The 20,654-nt window shown below is 51.4% G+C and overlaps 1 protein-coding gene across 2 annotated transcripts in view; it reads right to left on the reverse strand.

The window, feature by feature from the left end:
- Nucleotides 1-2,672: 2,672 nt before the first annotated feature.
- CDCP1 (CUB domain containing protein 1) overlaps nt 2,673-20,654 on the reverse strand; it is a 32,599-nt gene continuing 14,617 nt past the window's right edge. For both annotated transcript variants that reach the window (XM_079795623.1, XM_079795622.1), the window contains exons 2-9: nt 20,048-20,257; nt 14,223-14,585; nt 12,724-13,092; nt 8,519-8,740; nt 6,917-7,297; nt 5,015-5,377; nt 4,550-4,637; nt 2,673-3,961 (exon numbers count right to left, since the gene is read on the reverse strand). In XM_079795623.1, the coding sequence (XP_079651749.1) occupies nt 3,529-3,961; nt 4,550-4,637; nt 5,015-5,377; nt 6,917-7,297; nt 8,519-8,740; nt 12,724-13,092; nt 14,223-14,529 (2,163 nt within the window). In that variant the 5' untranslated portion in view covers nt 14,530-14,585; nt 20,048-20,257 and the 3' untranslated portion in view covers nt 2,673-3,528. The remainder of the gene's footprint in view (nt 3,962-4,549; nt 4,638-5,014; nt 5,378-6,916; nt 7,298-8,518; nt 8,741-12,723; nt 13,093-14,222; nt 14,586-20,047; nt 20,258-20,654) is intronic.

Raw genomic sequence — 20,654 nt, forward strand, 5'->3', positions numbered from 1 at the left:
GGAGAGATCAACCAAAGGACTTGTATGCATGCATATAAGCCTAACCAGTGGTCACGGACAACAGGGGGTGGGGGCATACCTGGGGAGGGGTTTGGGATGGGAATGGGGGGATGAGGACAAATATGTGATACCTTAATCAATGAAGAAATTAAAAAAAAAAGATGAGGGGGAGGGAAAGGCACGAGCTTGGAAACCACACCGTGGGGTGTGCCTTTATAGAACCTCTTTTTGTTATCTTCAGAGCACAGACCTTCACTCCAATAAACAAACTTTGTTCCTTATTACTCTGTTTTGGTGAACACTTCCCTCCCAGGCTGCGGAAGAGGCGGTAGGTTGCCAGCCACCAGAGCAGAAGTAACTCACGGGATCGACCAGAGGCAAGGAGGGGGCCAGCGGGGCTGAGATGGAGGCTCACACCTCCTCATTTCTTCATCGGCACCTCTGAAGCCCCAAAGCAGCCCGGGGGACCCCCCAAACAGACAGCAGCTGGCCCTGCGGCGGGGAACTGCTTGCTTGGCTGCGGGTACTTTGATGTGACACGTTTGGACAGAAAGGAAACCACGCAGGTGTAAATATGACGCCCTCTTCTTGGAGCAGGAGTTCCTCAGAGGCGTGGTCTGAAGGCAGGAGAGGCTGGGGAGAGGGTTGGGCAGCGCACACTCCTGACCGGGGGAGGAGCTGCCTCCATGAAGCCCAGAGAGGGCACAGAGGTGGCACGGGTGGGGGCACATGGGGGGTGTGAGTGGGAAACCCTCCAGGCAGTGAAAACGTGCGGCTGGCGCCCAGGTAGCTATCAGCCATGACGTGTAGCGTTAGTGGAACCCCATGGGGCAAAGGCCAGAAGCCCAAAGACTGAAGCTTGGGGGTCAAGTACAGGACCCGGGACAAGGGGCAGTAAGAGGGGGGGATTGTGGCCCAGAGGTGAACATGGTCAGTGCTGTCCAAGGCCTTGGACACTGGGCTCTGATCTTCCCAGCCCCGCTGTAGTGTATTAAAGGCGGCTGCAGCCCAGCGGTGTGGCTCAGTGGTTGCGGGTCGACCTATGAACCAGGAGGTCACGGTTTGATTCCCCGTCAAGGCACACGCCTGGGTTGTGGGTTCGATCCCCAGTGTGGGGCGTGTAGGAGGCAGCTGATCAATGATTCTCTCTCATCATTGATGTTTCTCTCTCCCTCTCCAAAATCAATAAAATACTTAAAAATTAATTTTAAAGCAAGGCAGCTGCAAATTCTTTCACCCCTCTCCCACTGAGACGTGGCGGCTTTGCTTCCTCCCATTAAGTCTGGACGGCTGACAGATGAGCCCACAGAATAAAGACCCCAAAGACTAAATACCGGCAGCTCCGACTCCCTGAAGCTGGGAACACTCGCTCTTAGAAGCCAGCCACCTCGCTGTGAAGCCCCTTTACGCGGTCCGAGGATGCGGAACCTTAGCTCACATCACGTTCGTGAGCTAAGGTTTGGGGTGGTCATACAGCAACATCCATCCTCCTCTCCCAGGGCATGGTGGGTGCCCACCTGGAGCTCCCCTCTCCCACCACCCTCCCTTTGCTTCTGCTCTGGTGGCTGGCGACCTGCACTGGGTGGCCCCAGGCCTCTATGGGGGGTCAGGGATGGGGAGTGGCCACACAGAGCGGCTCACAGCGGCCTCAACAAGAACAGGACCAGACAAGCTCTGGCCTCTGAGTGACCCACAGGCAGCCACAGCCCAGCTTCCTGCACCGGCATCTGCTGAGCCCATGCGAGCCTGCCCCGGGGAACCAGGGAACTTCAAGGCCTCCGCTGAACCAGGGACAAACAACAAACAGCCAAAGCATTTAAACAACCTGACGCCCTTCTGTTGTTGTTGTTCATTTGTTTATTTAAAAAAGTGTAGGAAATAAAAGGCTACTTAAAAACTATCTATAACAAATAAATTATTCCCAGTTAAGCATTGGGTTTAAGGAGCCACGAGTACGTCGGGCGGGCGCCTTCCAGGAGGCGTATCTTCAGAACACGGGAGATCCACCCGGGGTCTCGGAAGACAGCGAGTCGGCCTGCAGTGTGGCGCTCTCGGTTAGAAGAAAATGGCCACGTGGGACCCTTGTCATTCAAGGGGATGTGTGTGATGACAGCCACACCAAAGACGGCCAGCCACACTTTGGCGCAGAAGGCAGAGCACCAACCCAGCGAACCAGGAGGCAAGGGAAGGTAGGGAACGGAGGGCCAGGGCTCCACCGGTGATTTTAAACAACAATGCGATTTCAGTGGAGGGAAGGACGCCACAGCTTTGCTCCGGACTGTCAGCATCTCAGATTGGGAGGCCTGGGCAACGGGGTTCGGGTGGAGGACACGGGGGACGGGGAACTGCGCAGGAGCCAGCCTTTCAGAAGAGAAAGGTGCCATAGGCCGAGTAGCGCTGAGGGCACAATGAAACACACACACACACACACACACACACACACACACCAAACTCTTCCTTTTGGAAAGAGTTCAAGAGGCCTCAGAATACACACCACAGAGGAGATTGCAGAACTCCTTTTCATGGAGGCAAAGTAGCACATGAACAAGTCCAGGTGCTGCTTGAACAAGTCCAAGGTGAATTCACTGAACTCGACGAAGCGCACTCACTCTTCAAAGGAGGTTCTGCCCCAGGAGTACTGAACCTGGGACTGTGCTGACAAGCCGTAGCACACTCTGTGTCCTCCCAGGTGAGGGCAGGGGCCCGCAAAGGCAGACACCCACCGGAGCCGGGCTGGCCATCACAGTCCATGAGGGGTGTGGCCTGTGAGTAAGAAAACGTTCCTGAAACACACGCCAGCCGCGAGGCCTGCCTTCTCATTTGATACGAGACAGAGGTCCCAAACGTTTCCTTTCATTATGAGAGAAGCAACTCTGCGGGGAAGCGGATCGAAGGAAACAGACGATGAGCCTCAGTGTGGGAGGCGACGGAGTGGTCGGAACCGTGGTGAGCTGGTAGACCAGATGCCCCAGCTAAAGCGGCGCTGTTTCTCAATGCAGCCATTGCTGGGTGAGACTGTGAGCCCCAGCATGGCCAGGTCTAAGGATCTGGATTGTTATGTAAACATTTTATCATTTTAAATGTTAATAATCAATTCTGGAAAAAGATTCTGTTGGCTAAACAAAGCACAACCGTGGGCTGGATCGTTTTGTAGTCTCTCCTGCCGTGTCAGGACGGTGTGTAGGCAGAAGAATGCCCCGCCTCACACAGAGGTCCAAACCCCAATCCGGGGCTTGTTGCAACCCTGCACCGGGGTGGCTCACACGTCTCTCTCATTACGGGCTGGTTTCTAACCCAACCTGAGTTTAGAAGGACATGAGCCGTGATGACTGTATCCAGACCAGAATTCATCATTTCCAACGTCTTCATCGTCAGAATAAGTCCACTTGGAAATCAGAAGTTGGTCGTGTCCAGGAAAACCTCCTGCTGTTCCTTCCATACAATTCCTCTTCTTTAGGATTTCTGGTGAGCACCGTACAGGGCGTCTCAGTGCCCTGCTTTATGCACAGTCTTTGGGAGGGGTCCAAGCTATTCCCCAGTCTCCGCTGGCTCGTGGGCATCCAGCAAGGGAATGTCTGTGTTCCCGTCGCTTCCGTCCTGCTTGCTGGGATGGGAGAAGGTGTACGGTTCACTGTCAGACTCAGGATTGAAGCCAGGGGCTGACTCCTCTGTGGTCAGCTTTACAGTTGGGACCTTGGAATACGGGATGAGGAAGGAGGGAGGGCAGTCCTCTGTGGGACCCTGGAAGGGCCGGTAGGTGTCCACCTCGGGCTGGACGAAGGACCCGTTGGAATCCTGCAGCAGATGCCCGTACACCATGGTGTCATCGATGACGGCGTACACGTGGGCATCATTGTCCTTTTGTACGTTCGGAAACTTTTTCGGCTGCATCGGTATCTGGGTATTGATGTTGCCATTGTAGATACCTATGGCTGGGCCCTTGTTCATCTTCTTTTTCCTACTGAGAGAGGGAGCCAGACAGAAGTCAGGAAGACAACGGTCGTAGATGTGCACCCTGCCCATCCCTGCTGGAACTCAGATCCCTGCACCCCCTGGGCTGCCGGAGAAGAGACTGTGTCTCCCCCACGTCCCACAAATTGCTCAGTATTAGAACCTAAAACTACTGTTCTCAGTGAATATTTAAAAGGACCAGCTTCTGTCTCTAGCTCAGGTGATGGAGGGAGGGGGTTTGCAGGGCTGGGCTGGCGGGGCCCACGTGACCATTACCCCGCCGAGATCACCCCCGCGATGCTCACAGTCTAATGAGCCCAGGGGACTTGTGCTGAGGTGGCTGCATAAAAACTGCAGGCCCATATGTCACCACACCTGTATTTTGGCTTTTTTTCCTGTTTTTCCTCCCCCCGCCCCGCCCCCACCCCCAGGTATGGGATATTTTTCCCCTCTAAGTATACTTCCTATCTGGCAATATGATTTAACATTAATCTTTGGGAGGGAAATGGGAAGCAAGCAAAAAGGTCCACAATTAGTGATAGGTCACTGTGATCTAAGGGGCCGTCAGATCAGCTGAAGATGGAGAAATTCCACCTACTTCTTTTTCACAAGGCAAATGATGAGTCCGAGGGCAAACAGCAGCAAAGCGCCCCCTCCCACCACGGCGATGAGGATGACAGTCATGTCTGTGAGCAGAGACACAGGGGAGAGAGAAGGGGAGACATGTGGGGTTAGGTCTGTGATGGACTTGAGTACATAGCCTCCAAAGATGACCGCCACCCATTCCTTCGCCCCCTGTACCCACATGCTGCCCACGGGTGCATAAGTCCAGCTTATATCAGAACTGCCCAGCCACCATCTGAGCAATAACAATGGCTGTTTTTAAGCCACTGAGTCCCAGGGTGTTTTGTTATGCAGCATTACTGACGCAATAGCTGACAGATACATGGACAGCCAGGGCTCAAAGCTATGTTTTCTGACTCACCTCCCAGGCTTGCTCCTTCCCCCTCAGCCACCAATTTGCTCTCCATTACCATCCCCGAAAAACCTCGAAGGCCCTTACCTAGCGTTCTCCAGGTAAGCGACACCTGGAAGAGCAGGTCCAGCTGCTTGCCACTCACAGGGCTGCAGTTGGAGATGTTGACCCAGAAGTTGTGATGGTGGGGCCTGGACTTGGGGAGCACCTCCTCCAGGCTGAAGATCTGCTCGGCCTTGGTCCGCTGCTCCTGGATGATCATGAACGCGCGCCCCGTCTGGCACACCAGGCCGGTCCGCTCCTTCAGGAAGGTCAGGTAGGCCACCTGGTCGCTGGGCACGCTGATGTTCCAGGACACCGAGGCCAGGGACGGCAGGCCCCGCTCCCAGTTAGGGGTCATCAGGTAGACCTTGCTTTTCATATCCGGGGTCACCGTGAAAATACCTTCCTCTGCAGGAAAGGGAAGAGAAGGAACACAGACATTTCCATCGGAAGGGAGAGAAGTCGCGGCGGCGGCGAAGATGGTCAAGTGTCATGACCAGAGCTGTCCGACAGACACGTGTCTGCTGAAGACCTGACACGTGCTCGGTGTGATGGAGGAACCACATTTCAAACTTTCTTGACTATTAATTTACATTTAAGTTGCCACAGGTAACCCATGGTTACTGTATTGGTCAGCACAAGATTAGAGTCTCAGTCAAATCAGGTGCTCAGGTCTTTTGGGGGAAAAAAAGAAAGAACAAAACCAACAAGCAAAAACAGGCCAGTTTGCCAAACTGGTGGTTATCTCAGCTTCCTTTCAGGAATGCCCTCAACTTCGCTAACATTCACCTGTGCCCCACGGTGGGATGGGTATACACCAATTTCCATTTCTGAGATTAAAACCTCAAGTCCTGGCCCTTGCTGGATGGCTCGGTTGGTTGGAGCGCCGTCCCGTATACCAAAAAGGCTGTGGGTTCCATTCCCTGTCAGGGCACGTGCCTAGGTTGCGGGTTCGATCCCCAATGGGGGCTTGTGCGGGAGGCAACGGGTCGATGTTTCTCTCTCACATCAATGTTTCTCTCTCCCTTCTGCTCCCTCTAAAAATCAATAACAAAACAAAACAAACAAACAAACAAAAAACCCATCAGGTCCTCAGAAGATTTCTGGAATTGCAAAGCAGAAAGTGCCTCTGACACATCAACTGTCAACTAATCTACTCCTGACCCCCAGGGGAGATAAACCCACACCGATGAGTGTGTTACTTTCACAAACTCCCCGGAAGGAGTTTCTCTGATCATCTTAAAGATCTCCAGCAACCTAGATTGACCTTAATCTTATGGCCACAGGTTCTTCTTCCTCACACTCATGCCTGAGGACAAAAGTGTGAAGTAAACCTCAGAGAAAGCCCTTGGTCAATATCCCAATTGCCTCTCACATTGGGCAATTTGTGATGGTGACTGTGACTTTTAAAATCAGCCACGCAGAGTCCTAGAGTCACCTTCATGACCGATTCCGACCTCATTTCCTGCCTGGGACACTGAAGCTCACTGTCCTCTTCCAGGAAAACGGGACCCTGGAGTTCTAGATCCTTCTCTCTCCCAGCATTCCTTTCCGGCGCTCTCCATGCTGCAATCCGAATTCTCAAATCAGAATCATAAAAATGCCCGCCTAAGGGTTTTTAGGTTATCATCTAAAAAACCCAGGACCTGGGAATATGTGGTTAGTTCTAACTTATGCTCTGCCTGCTTCCAAGAAAGACTCGGATCTGATTATATGTTTTGCTGCCATCAACCCTCCCCGCCCCTGTCGCAGGGCCTTGGAATTTTCCACTCCAGGTTAATGGTGGAGTCACGATCAGGACTCCAGTGTCTGGTGTGAGGACCAGCCCACTCAGCTATTTGTCCTCTTCAATCTGACAACTGGAGTAAGACGATCACAAAAGCAAAATGAGAGGAATGCCCGCACGAGAAAGGCCTGGAGACGGAAGAAGGTGAAAGACGCCCTCACCTTTGAAGTAGGGTATGAAGGTCACGGTCAGGGCCTGCCTGGAGAGCTCCTGCTGGAAGCTGGGGGCGAAGGTGCGCAGGGTCACCGAGACGTTCTGCTTCACCTGGATCTGCTCGATGGAGCCTCCGGCGCAGAAGGAGCCGAAGTAGAGGTCCTGGCCCGGGCCAGCGCCGGCCACCAGGTAGCTGAAGCTGGTGTTGCAGAACCGCTCCTGCGTGTGCTGCTGCAGCTTCTGGGCCGGCACCAGCGCCAGGCTGAGCCTGTCCTTGGGCACCAGCAGCTTCCAGGAGAAGTCGTGCAGCTGCACGGGCAGCTGGAGGATGTCCCTGGGCACCTGGAGGGAGTAGGACCTCCTGTGGCAGTACCGGTGGTCCATGCAGCCTGGAAAAGAGGGGCTCGTGGTACCCAGGCCGGAGGAGACAGGAAGAGCATCCTCCCAGCTATCAAGTCAGCCCCAGGCTTCCTGGCTTTTCCCTGTGGTCCTTCCTCCCGCGCTGTCCCCCACTCTGGCTCCTGATGCTCCCTTTCTAGCTCCCGCCCTGCTCTCTCACATTCTTCCTAACCTGGCAGACCAACTTTCTGGGAGTTTTTATGGTTGAACTTTCTCTTCTTGTTTGTCAGGCTGCCACCTCTGTGTCTCAGATGCTAAGTGCCAGGTGGGCGGGGCACAGGTCTTCCCATCCAGGCCTGTTGCCCAGTATCCCCATCTATGGGAGGCAGCTCTGTGCAGTGGTGACAGCAGGGCGTGGAGCTGGGGGTCTCAGCTGGCATTCCAGCTCTGCCACTTCCTACGGGGTGGCCCCGGCTCCTGCACCTGCAGAGACTCTGAGAGCATCCACGCCAGAGATCACGGGGGCCCCGCAGGGAGGTGACTATGGGTCTGGCTGCCCCACCTTCCTCACACATTTACTACGTGACTAGCACATGGCCAGCCCTGCTAGGGGCTAAAGGGATAAAATGCAGTATCCCTAGCCGGTTTGGCTCACAGTTAGAGAGTCTGAAGGGTCACAGGTTCGATTCCGGTCCAGTTGCAGGCTCGATACCCACCCCCAGTTGTGGGGCACGTGTGGGAGGCAACCAACAGATGTGTCTCTCTCTCACATGGATGTTTCTCTTTGTCTCTACCCTTTCCTTCCACTCTCTCTAAAAATCCACGGAAAAAATATCCTCGGGTGAGGATTAATAACAACAACAACAAAAAAGAGACAAACCAAGTTCTTGACCTCAAGACTCGGAGTCTCATGTGGGAGACCACAAGCGGGCAGTGAGCGCGGGAGCAGGGGGCGTGCAGGGGGAGAGGACGGGGAAGGCCACGACCAGGAGGAGGGGGTTTCACAGGGGGAGTCTGAGGAGACGTGAGCAGGGACACGGTCACCCACGGCCCTTCCGAAGGATGCACGTTCCAGCGGAGGCGGCTGGTCCCAGGGGAGGCAGGTCTCCACCTCCTGCTTTGCTTCCTGGTGGCCCTTGCTCGCCCGGCACCGTGGGGGACATTTCTGGTCATACTATTTACACCCCACCCCGCGGACCCCGCCAAGAAGACAGGGCAGGACGCGGAGAGGTGCCCGCAGCCCGGGGGGAGCGCACCGACCACGGGCGTACTTATGGTTTTCTCGACGTTCATCCACAGGCGCGTCAGGTCGTCACAGAGGAAGGAGATCCTGTGCTTGGAGCCGTGTGTCAGGGTGAGGTTGGTGCTGCAGGTCCGGGACTCCAGACACACAAAGCAGCCGGGGACAAACCGGCGGCTCAGCTTCACGGGCCTCGGCTCGATGGTGATCGACATGGCTCGCTCGTTACTCAAGTCAACCTCGTAGGTTACATCTGGAACCACACACACAAGACAGGCGTGAACAACCGGTCAGCGGCCACCCGGGAAATGGGCAAAGATTCACACAAAACCTCTCATGCCTGGGGGACATGGGAAATGTTATTAGGCAGCATCACCATAAGTCGAAAGGAAATTTAAAAAGAAAGCATGGGCCGCATTTTACCACATTCCTTTACCCGTTCTCCTATTGATGGAGATGTAGGTTGTTTCCCGTTTTTGATTTTTCTGAGACTACTGGACCTGTGCCTCTGCACGTCTGTGAGGGGATGCATCGTGCCACTTCTTGGGGGAACACTGAGGAGCGAAATGTCTGGGTCAGAAGTAGGAAGCACAGGCTTAACTCTGTAAGAAACGACCAGATGGTTCTAGGTGGCTGCACCGTTTGATACTCCCGACAGCATTCCTACCCTCGGCTGGTGCCCCAGCCTTTGTTAGTGCAGCCATTCCGGTGGGTGGAGGGTGGGAATCGGTTCTGTGGTGTTTGTTACAGTTACATTTCCTTCGAACGTTACTGTATGATAACCAGGTGGGCAGCAATGAGACGCCTAGCAGTTGAGCTGAAACAGTGCAGTCTGTTGAGAAAAAAGCATCCTGATGCTGGGGCAAGACGGGCTGCTTTCCCCGTTCTCATTCGCAGATGCAGCGCATTCATTAGTCACTTAACGCATTCATTAGTCACTTAACGTGTCCTCTTCCCACACTGATTCTGGTTGGCTCTCCAGATAACCGGAGGGTGGGGCAGACACCGCACATTGCCACGCTGCCTAAGGAATGTTGTGTGGCGGTCAGCAGGCAGAGCGGGATGGAAATGTGCAGAGACGGGGCGTTTTAAATGGAAATGTCACCTTTTAACACTCACCAATCTAAGGAAAGACAAGGCGTATTGTAACTGTGTCTTCTGTGTATTCTGACAAGTGGCCTTGTCCCACCCTCACAAAAGGGAGGGCGGGGAGGGGAGGTGTGGGGGTCAGGGGAGGCCCCGGAGAGGCTGAAAGGACCCGCTCAGGGTGTCTTAGGTCATAGAGGGCAGACCTGCGATCTGAATCTGTTTCCCGCCACAGAAGACTCTCGTCATCTTTCTACAACACTGTGGGTGTTTCCCGCACGCAAAAAAAACATCAAAGCCCGCAGTTTGAAAGACAACCCCACACAAAAACAGACAGCATCTCACTACTGGATACTTAGTGACTCTGGGAACCTCTGAGGGGGTGGGGTTATTGGCTGAAGTTACATAAAGGCCCTTCATCATTCCTGTGGCATCTAGAGAGATTTCTTTCTTTACAATGAAAACTGCCCCCCCACCCCCCATGGGAGCAAGCCTGAGGCCCCAGGACGTGCCGGTTCCGCCAGGATCAATCCAGACTCCCTGAGCAGGAGCTGAAGACGCGCTGTGCCGCCTCCCTCCGTCCTCACCACCCCTGCGGGGGAGGCCTCTGAGCTGCATTTCAAAATGAGAAATCGAGTCACACAGAGGTTAAGAGACTTGCCCAGCTGGCGTTGCTCAGTGGTTGAGCATTGACCTGTGAACCAGGAGGTCACGGTTCAATTCCAGGTCAGGGCACATGCCCAGGTTTCAGGCTTGATCCCCAGTGTGGGACTTGCAAGAGGTAGCTAGCTGATCAATGGTCCTCTCTCATCACTGATATTTCTCTCTCTCTCTCTCTCTCTCTCTCTCTCTCTCTCTCTCTCTCTCTCCCCCTTCCTCTCAGAAAGGAAAAAAAAAAATTTTTTAAAAAGAGACACTTGGCCATCCATGGTCACACAATAAGTAGGGGAACCAGGTTCAAATCCACACAGGCCAGATTTGGAGGCGGCAGTCTTAACCACTGGGTATGCTGCCTGCAAGCAGCTGCTCCCACATATTAAGCAGGGATCAGACACACGTGTGGGTGCCCAGGACTGGCTGCCGCGGGAAACCTCCTGAAATGTAGCGCCCACATCAGGATGAAAAGGATCCAGATGGAACCATCTAGAAACGGGAGATCTTCATGAGTCCAGCCCAGCCTAATTTTATCCCCAGAGATATTCCTGCTGGCCAAGGTCACGCACTCCTCTGGGAAAATGGAAACCCCACTTTAAGGTGAAACCGCCACACGGCAGCTAACCACTCTTTATGCTGGTTGTAGCATGTTTACCGTTCGGTTAGTTTTAGAAGTCAGCCCAGCTGATTTTGCAGGAAACAGAATTAATCAGCAGCTCTTCGCCCTAAGATGATAAACAAATCTGTCCGTCTTCTGAAACTCAAACCCACTCCATTCCAAATCCTTTCATGGCTGTTCCAGCATTAAATGTGACAGTGGAACTCCAAAGTGTGTCAATGGACACACACACACACACACACTCACACACTCAAATACATAAAGTTACGTCTTCTACATAATTATTGTGAATTAGAAGGAATCTTGGGTCAAGATATGGGCAGAGTCAGGCCCCAAGTGGGTGCCAAGGGGGCATTCCTAAGGCAACCTCTTGAGTGGATCCTACAGGGTTACTTTTCAGATGTTTATCGGCCCTATAAAAACAATCAGCGCCCTAGCCAGTTTGTCTCAGTGGTTAGGGTGCCGGCCCACGGACTGAAAGGTCGTGGTTTCGATTCCGTTCAAGGACACGCACCTGGGTTGCAGGCTGGATCCCCGGCCCGGTCGGGGAGGCAACCAATCGATGTGTCTCTCACAGACAGAAACAGCATGCCACTCCCCACTCCCACTGCATTTTTCTGCCTGGCTCTGCCTACTTCCCAGAAGTAAATAAGAAAAACAAGCGGAGAGCCAGCCCTCTGGACAGAACCCATCCTCAGCAGGTAAGAAACGCCCGGCCCACCTGCCACAATGCACTCCTTCACAGATTCTAGTTCACAAATGAGCCCCCACCACGCTGACCTCATCTTGTACATTATCTCAAAGTCCACACCACAACCCTCAGGACCAGGACTCGGGCGAGGCAGGCGAGGGGCCCAGGGCTCAGGATGCACCATTTAAGGAGGCACTCGCTCTTGGGGGCTGACCTGTACTTACGCCTCTGTTAACAGGGAGCCCCTCGGAGTGGGCGTCTCCTTAACGTTGCATCCTGAGCACTTCACCTCACCCTTGTTCTGGCCCCACCTTCCCTTCTTTAGTTTCAAGGCATCTGAGTAATCATGTGTGGGATGAAGCATAACCTCATGCTCACCCACCTACCTGGGGCTCAGTGTGGCTCACAGCACGGGCTCTGGGTGCTGAGCTCGCTCGGCTCCCGACCACCTGTGTGATGCGAGCCTCATTCCACAACCTGTCTGAACCTTCTGGTTCCTCACCAGTAAACGAAGATAATTCCTGCCACCCCTACAGGGTTGTAATAAGGATTAACGGGGACATATAAGCAATGTGCTTAATGCAGCTTAATGCAGTATGGAGCGCTCAACAGCGTTAGGGATCATTATTATTGCTGATGGTGTGGGGACATCGAGTCTCCCAGTATAGGATCAAGACATGCTTTCTAGAGGGTAACCTTCCAATGCCTTCATTAAAAGCAACTCAGCAGCCCTGGCTGGTGTGTTCAGTGGTTAGAGCATTGGCCCGTGTACCGGGGGGCCTGGGGTTTGATTTCCAGCCCTGGTTGGGGTGCATGCGGGAGGCAACCATTCAATGTGTCTCTCTCACATCAATGTTTTTCTCTCCCCCCCCCCCCCGTTCCTCCCTCCCTCCCACTCTCTCTAAAAACAAAGCAATAAAAAAATATTGAGTAAGGATTAACAAAATAAAAACAACAACAAAAACAACCTAGCACCCTGAATGTAAGTTTGCATTCTGGATTCTTATTGTGTTTCAATGGCTGGCCATACCATGCCTTCACCAATAAGCCTGCCTCGCTGCCTAGCAACATACTTCCTGCAACTCTCCCAGGGTCCAGGGTCCAAATGGTCCAGAAGCCACAGCTGAGAAACAGGAAGGAAAAAAGGTGCTGGAGGAGGAGGGGAAAGGAAGGTGGGCTCACTCACTGCTTTCATTTTGTGGACATTGGACCAAAACTTGAAACTTCAGCCGGAGGATCCCTGGATTTTGGGCATCTTGGTCACAGCCTTGCAGAGAGAGGTTGAAGTTCCCAGCCATGTTCCCGGGCTGCTTGTCCGCCAGCTTGAACACCTCGGGGTTGGTGGTGGAGCCTGGGATGTAGTACTCAACACGTTCCTCCTTCTTCGCGCAGTTGGAGTTATTGAACTGGAGGAAGGAGACGCTGGCCCGCAGGTGCGCAGGGATGACAAACTGCCATGTCATGAGCTCGTCCTCAGGGAAGCTAAACGGGTAGTTGGCAGACATCAGGGTTGCTGAGCCTTCACCCTCAAACACAGATTCGATGAAGCACAGTCCTATTGGGAGGGGAAACCCAAACAAGGTGATTAGACCCTGCCCTGGTTGTCCACAGCTTAGGGCCGGGGAAGGAAGTTCTCAGGTCCTGAGCCATGGGTCGGGATACGGTATGAGGAGGAGGCATCAGTGGTGTCCAAGTCAATGTTTAACAACTGACTCAGCGGGGGAGTTCTGATATGTGGGTCCTGCCGATTTCCTTGGTGTAAATATTCCCACCATGGCTGATTTCAAGCTACCAATGTGAGATGACCGAATGTGGACTTGGGAAGAGATGGCCAGCAGCTCACCATCATAAAGGATTTCCACTTGCAGAGAGAATCAGCATAAATAACCTCAAGAGCACAGACAACAGGAAAATGTAGAGAAATCACTAGGAGGCAATGAGTTTGGAGTGTTTATGGCCTTTGTTTCTACACTCATCATTTTAATAAGTTTATATAATTCTGTTTTAATGAATGGCTCTGTTTAGCACCAGCTCACAAAATTCCTGCACACTGAACAATGAGCTCTTGTGAGCCAGCCCTTGCACACCTCTGACACCGTCAGAGAAAATGTGAAATAGACAGAAGACAGGACAAAGAAGCGGAGTGATCATGATAGGTCTGTAGAACCAATCCCATTTCATTTCTCAAAAACAAACATGTACAAAGAGCAAAGAAAAGAGAGTCAGCGCCGAGGCTACCAGAGAAGGGTGGATCCACACCAGGCGTGAGTGGCCTGGTTTGTGTAGCTTACAGAAGAGTGGGATGTCCCTGTAAGGTATGCAGGTCAAAGAATACAAAATTCCCAACACCTGGTCCTTTCTGACCTAGAGCAATAGAGATTTTGTATGGTTTTTGTTAATCCTGACCCAAGGATATTTTTTCCAGTGATTTTTAGAGTGGAAGGGAGGGAGAGACAGAGAGAGAGAAATATTGATATGAAACACACTGACTAGTTGCCTCCTGTACACGCCCCCACCAGGCCCAGGGATCGAGCCTGCAACCGATATATATATGTCCTTGACCAGAATCGAACCGGGGATCCTTCAGTCCTCCAGCCGATGCTCTATCCATTGAGCCAAACCAGCCTGGGCGAGATTTTGTATGTTTCAACCTCAACAAATAGCGGGAGGGCATGGCGTGCTCACGTTTTATGGATGACTGGCTTGACATGCTGAAGCTGGAGAAATCTCTGTTGTCGAACCACGGCAGTTGTAAGGTTATTTTGACGCTCTCCTGCATCTTGATCCGGGACACGGTGCCGTTGCTGCAGAAGGTTCCGATCCGGACCTCGGTGGCACCGATGTGGCCGCTGATGGTGTAAGTGACTCTGTCTGGGCAGCTCTCGCCTCGCCCGATCTGCCTGAGGCGAGGCCTGGAGAACCCCAGCTCCAGACTGGTGCTCTTGCCAGCTTGGATGTCCCAGATGAAAGTTCGGTTGAGGGGGGGCAACATCGATATTAGGGGCCGCAGCTCGAACTCCCCGAAAGGACACGGGACTGATGTGCAGTCTGAAACAGTCACAAAACAATCTTGGTCATAAATGCTGCCAGGCCACCCCCTGCTCCTCCTTATCTCTTTAGTAGACCCTCTGGGAGCACCCCGAGGTGGACACACCCATCTCCAGGTTATATAGTGTTGATGGCCAGTGGCTCAGAAGCCCCCTTCTTTGCTGAAGTGCTTCCGCTGGGGTGCCTCCTGGGGCCAGAGCCACCTGAGGGTTTCGCTGCCCACCCCAACAGGGAGCAGCAGCCCACAGCCAACCACCGCTCGTCGCAGGAGTGAAAATGCCTGACTTCAACCTGGTGAAGCCGCTCCTATGCCGGCATCAGCCTGAGGCTACACTTTAGCTAAAACCACATCCTTGCCCAGCCGGTGTGGCTCAGTTGCACCAAGAGGTCACCGGTTCGATTCCCTGTCAAGGTTGTGCAGGAGGCAGCCGATCAATATTTCTCTCTTGTCAATGTTTCTTTCTCTCTCCCTTGCCCTTCTACTCTCTCTAAAAATAAAAACACATTTAAAACAAAACAAGAACATCTTTGCCCGGTCAGCGTGGCTCAGTGGTTGACCGATGAACCAGGAGGTCAGGGTTCGATTCCTGGTCAGGGCACATGCTTAGGTTGCAAGGGCTTGATCCCCAGTGTGGGGCGTGCAGGGGGCAGCCCATCAATGGTTCTCTCTCATCATTGATGTTTCTATCTCTTTCTCCCTCTCCCTTCCTCTCTAAAATCAATAAAAATATATATTTAAAAAATAAAAAAAATAGAAATAAATGATATCACTTCAAACAAACAAAAACATCTTGGCTTACTCCTTCCCTTGCTCACTCCTTCTTTTCTCACTTCTTCACAGGGTGCTCCCACGGGTACTCGATTGACAAGTGTCTTAAGCGAAAGTTCCCATTCAGGCTGTTTCCAGGGAACCACACCCAAGACACTTCCTAACTCTTGTGTTTTCACATCAAGCCGGTGGAGTCCAGTCGGTGGGAGCCCCTTTGCCCTGGAGCCGGAGCCACCGTTTCACAACCTCGGGCACAGTGTCAAGCTCTGCCCTTTAAAACTGGTTTTCCCACCCACAGGCTCATCAACTCACTGAGTACACTCAGGACGTAATGGCTGGAACCCGAGGCACAGTTTCTTTCTGCCTCGTGGCTTTAATGCTCACATTTCATTACCCGGTTGGATTTTCTTAACGCTAACAACGAATGACATCCTTTGACCTACGTTGTTTCCTAAGCTTCTAAACAAAGGGAGACACGCTGCTGTCGGGGAGGAATGGGGAAAGCGCGTGGGAGAAGTAACAGCACGCAGGCTGTTGTCCTGGGCATGGGGAATGTGAGAGGAGAGATGGATTCTGGCCACTTCATTGTTTATGTTCTTAAATATACCGTTATTGATTTCAGAGAGGAAGAGAGCGGGAGAGAGAGAAACATCCATGATGAGAGAGCATCATTGATCGGCTGTCTCTTCCATGATCCCTAATGGGGATGAGCCCCCCAATCCCGGCATGTGCCCTGACCGGGAATCCAGCTGTGATCTCCTGGTTCATAGGTCGATGCTCAACCACTGAGCCACGCCGGCCGGGCAATTCTGGCTAACGAGCTGCGCATCTTCACTGCTGTTCCAGTTGGGTATTTGAAAGCACTGCCCACTCGAAACGAAATAATGGGAGAATTTTAGAGTTGGACCTCTGAGGTCATCCATGCCAAACCTCTCCTTTTTCAGCCCTGAGCCCGGGGGACGGGCATGCCGCTTACAGCACACACACAATCCCAGGACTGAAGCCCGGGCTGTGTTTGCTCAACCCGAGTCCCTGCCATCACACGGCACCACCTAACCCACAAAACCGGGTTAGATATCAAGGTGACGAATGTGGCTAAAATTAGAGCTTGTGTGTCAGTACAGACGGCACCTATTTTTAGGAGCTCTTGCGAACTCCATTGTTTATGTCAAGTCACTTCTTTCCTTTAACATCTGGCCTTGTCACTTTGTATCTCCACCTCCAAGGTGCCCAGGGCCACATGGAGCGGCTCATGCTGGGTTCTGTGCCCTTGTGGGATCACTGAACCTGTGAAGGGGCGATTCTCAGCCCAGATGCACTTGGAGGAAGTTTAAAAAATATACATGCCCACCCGGCTGGCATGGCTCAGTGGTTGAGCATCCACCTGTGAGTCAGGAGGTTAAGGTTTGATTCCCGGTCGGGGCCTGTGCCCAGGTTGCAGGCTCAATCCCCAGTGTGGGGTGTGCAGAAGGCAGCCCATCAATGATTCTCTCTCATCATTGATGTTTCTATCGCTGTCAGCTTCTCCCTTCCTCTTTGAAATCAAGAGAATGAAGATATATTAAAAACGAAAAACGAAACAAAACAAAAACACATGCCCTGGCTGGTCTGGATCAGTTGGTTGGGTGTTGGCTAGGGCACGGAAAGACTGCCAGTTTGATTCCTGGTCAGGGCACATGCCCGGGTTGTGAGCTCGATCCCTCGTAGGGCGCCTGCAGGAGGCAGCCAACCAATGATTCTCTCTCATCATTGATGTTTCTGTCTCTCTCTCCCTCTCCCTTATTCTCAGAAATCAATAAAAAATATATATATATTTTTAAAAATACACATGCCTGGGCCACCTGAGAGACTGTGATTTAATTCTATACCAAGAACCTGGAACCACAAAGCTCCATCTCTCAGCCACAACTCTGTACCAGCCACGGACACTGGGAGAGTCAGGTGGTGTAAGCACTTGCCAATTGGTTGCTAAGAGCTTCGGCTTTGAGGATGGCCACACAGGGAAGAGTGGTCACAATGACCAGACGGGACCACCCCCAACCAATGGAGCCACACCGGCCAGGGCTCCAGGGAACCCTTCAGTATATCAATATTCTCCCCAGCTCTGTGAAAGCTGCACTGGCATGTTAATTGTAATCGACTTAAACTGGTCAATTAATTTGGAGGAGAACTGACATTTACAAAGTACTGAGATTTTTCCAAGGAATACAGTATATCTCTCCATTTATTTGTGTCTTCTCTTTTGTCTCTCAGTAACACTTTACATATTTTGCTTCATAGGTATCCTATGTATTTATTAAGACGATCCCTAAATATTTAACTAGAACTTCTGAGTAACGGTGACCCACAGCATGCATTGTGGGAACTCGTATGTTGTTTCCCAGGTTACGGGTAATGACTGTTGAATATGCTATTTGCTACCAGGTTCTGATACACTTCATTGGATTAAGCAAACACCCTTTTATGTCTGGTTTACTGAGAATGTTGTATTAAAAACATGAAAAACAATCTCTTAAGCTGATCACGTACAGTTTTTTCTCTCACCTGATAGAGCAAAGCATTCCATTAGCCGACTTGCTAATGGTGAACTACCCTACAGTCTTCCAGCGAACCCTCCCTGCTCTTGTTGCTTTATTCTTTTAATACATGTTTTATATTTTATCTAAGATTTTTTTTTTTGCATGTATAGTCATAACAGACTGGTCGATGGTTTTCTCTTTTTATGCTTTTGGTAGATGTTGACATCAAGGTTGTAAGGGCTTATGAAATGAGTATGAAACTTCTCTTTCTATGCTCAGAATGGGAGTTGGCCAACTACAGCCCTGAGGTCAATCCAGCCGAACACCTGTTACTGTAAATAAAGTTTCACTGGAACGTTCCCTGCCTAAGCGTTCACCAATTATCTATGGCTGATTTTTTAAAAAATATATATGTGTATTTTATTGATTTCAGAGAGGGAGACAGAGGGAGAAAGAGAAACATCGATGAGAGAATCATTGATCCCCTGCCTCCTGCACACCCCCTACTGGGGATCAAGCCTTGTAACCTGGGCATGTGCCCTTGACTGGAATCGAACCCCGACCCTTCAGTCCACAGGCCGAGGCTCTATTCACTGAGTCAAACTGGCTAGGGCTCTGTGGGTGACTTTATGCTGAGATAGCACAGCTGAGCAGTTGTGATGTGACAGAGACCATCTGGCCCATGCGGCCTTGGATGTTTACAGAATGAGCCTGCCTACCTTTCTCTAGAATGGCTTAAATACCAGAAATTACCTGCTCCTTACAGTGTTATAAGATCCTTAATGAAACCATCGCTTTGTTGTTGTTAATCCTCACCATAGGATACTTTTTGATTGACATTTTAGAGATAGTGGAAGGGCGGGGGAGAGACACAGAGAGAGAAGCATCGATGTAAGAGAGACACATCAATTGGTTGCCTCCTGCACGTGCCCCAACCAGGGTCAAGCCTGCAACCAAGGTACATGCCCTGGACGAGAATCAAACCGTGGACCCTTCATTCCCTGGGCTGAACGCTCTATCCACTGAGCCAAACCAGCTAGGGCTGAAACCATCTCTAACTAAGCCAATCCCCATCTCCTCCATTGTTATTTATTTATTCCAGTTTCCTACCTTTTTATAAGCCCATTAAGTTTTCCTGAAAATCACCATGTCCATTTGGATTTTCACACTGAATATCACAATGTTGCACACTGTCTCTTACAATTTTAGAAATCACCTTTGTATATATCATTAAATCCACATTCATACTTTCGATGCTATATATTTGTATTTTCTCTTTCCTTTTTAGGAGACCAGGCAGAGATTTGTCTATGTAATTGGTCTTTATTGAAAACCAGGTCTTGGTTTTGAGTTATCAAACGTAATTTTAAGGACTTTAATTTCTCCTTTTATTTTACTGAATGCCTTCTTCCTAAGGTTTATTTCATCCTTTTTTTTTCCCTTCATGATCTATTGCCCGATTCACTTATTTTTCGTGAAAGGCGAAGACATGTTCTGAGCAGGCTTTCAGCAGATCACAAACAGTGTTGTGAATACCCACCTTAAAACGATGGGGAAATGACACACTTGTTTTTTTCTGCCTGATTGTTATTTGGGTCAATCTCCTACCCTAAGCTCAAGTTCTGAGTAATAACAATACCAAATACCTATAGTTTGTTGCATTCTTGTGTATCACACACTCTCTCAAGCCATTGTTTTATTTCATGTTCATAACAACCCTCTTGGTTGGTAAAGGACTCTTATTTTACAGACTACGAAGTCACAAAGGAGTTAAGCAACTTAGATGAAGGCCCATGAAACCCAGCCCCCTCCGCCTCCACAGCCGCTACCTTTTCCCTTGAGCCTTGTGGACCCATTTCTCTACCCACCTCCTCAACCTTCGTCTCTTTTGTCCTCCAATCCCTTGACTCGCACCCGTCATCAGCCAGGTGTTCTCAGCACATCCGACTGAGCACCCCAGACCTGAAGACCCACAGCTCTGCTCAGTGTGGCTCCGTGGTCACAGGCCAGGCAAGTCCCTTTGAGAACTTCTCCGAGGGCCATTTGGAGGATTAAACAACGTAACCCGTACCAGGAACGCATAGAACGGAATGAAGTGCAGTTTCAAAACAGACCTCAGCTCCCCAGCGCTAGGGGCTGGCTAGGCGGGCCGCAGTCCCCGAGGGCGTACTTACCAATGTCCCTCTGGACTTCAATGACAAAGCGAGTCTCTGGATTCTGGCAGGAAAAGAAAAATTCCTTTCTGTCTCCAGGTCTGATGAGCAGCGTGTTCACGTATTTTCCAGATATGATCAGGTAACAGGGCTTCGCTGCCAGAGGTAGGAGCCCCGGCTTTATGTCGATCGTGATGTTGGTTGTACGGGACAGACCGAGCACATAAGCTTCTGAAGGAAGAGAAAGGAGTGAGCAGGACAATTCAGGCCTGCAGACCTGCTGTCTCCCCCGGGGTGGTCCAGAGAGGATGCCCTCTTTGACACCTTTGTTCCTTGTCCCTTCCCCCTCCCCCTAACCCCTCCCCCCTCCCCCCCCCCCCCCCCCCCCCCGACTCAGGGCCTAGAGGGGATGATGTAAAATGACTGCTTTCCTTACCAGTGGGAAAGAATTGGGCCTTTGTGGGCTGGACACTGACACGTGTCTCTAGTTTGAATTATTCATTTTTTCTAAAAGTCAAAAATAGTAAACCACATCCTACATGGGCTGTATGTTTTCAGATACCCCGTCTGTATCAAAAGCAATTAACCAGAGAAACTGCCACGTTTCTTCTCAATATGACTGCAGACC

This window comes from Cnephaeus nilssonii (genome assembly GCF_951640355.1).
Source record: "Cnephaeus nilssonii genome assembly, chromosome: 17".
Classification (NCBI taxonomy): domain Eukaryota; kingdom Metazoa; phylum Chordata; class Mammalia; order Chiroptera; family Vespertilionidae; genus Cnephaeus; species Cnephaeus nilssonii.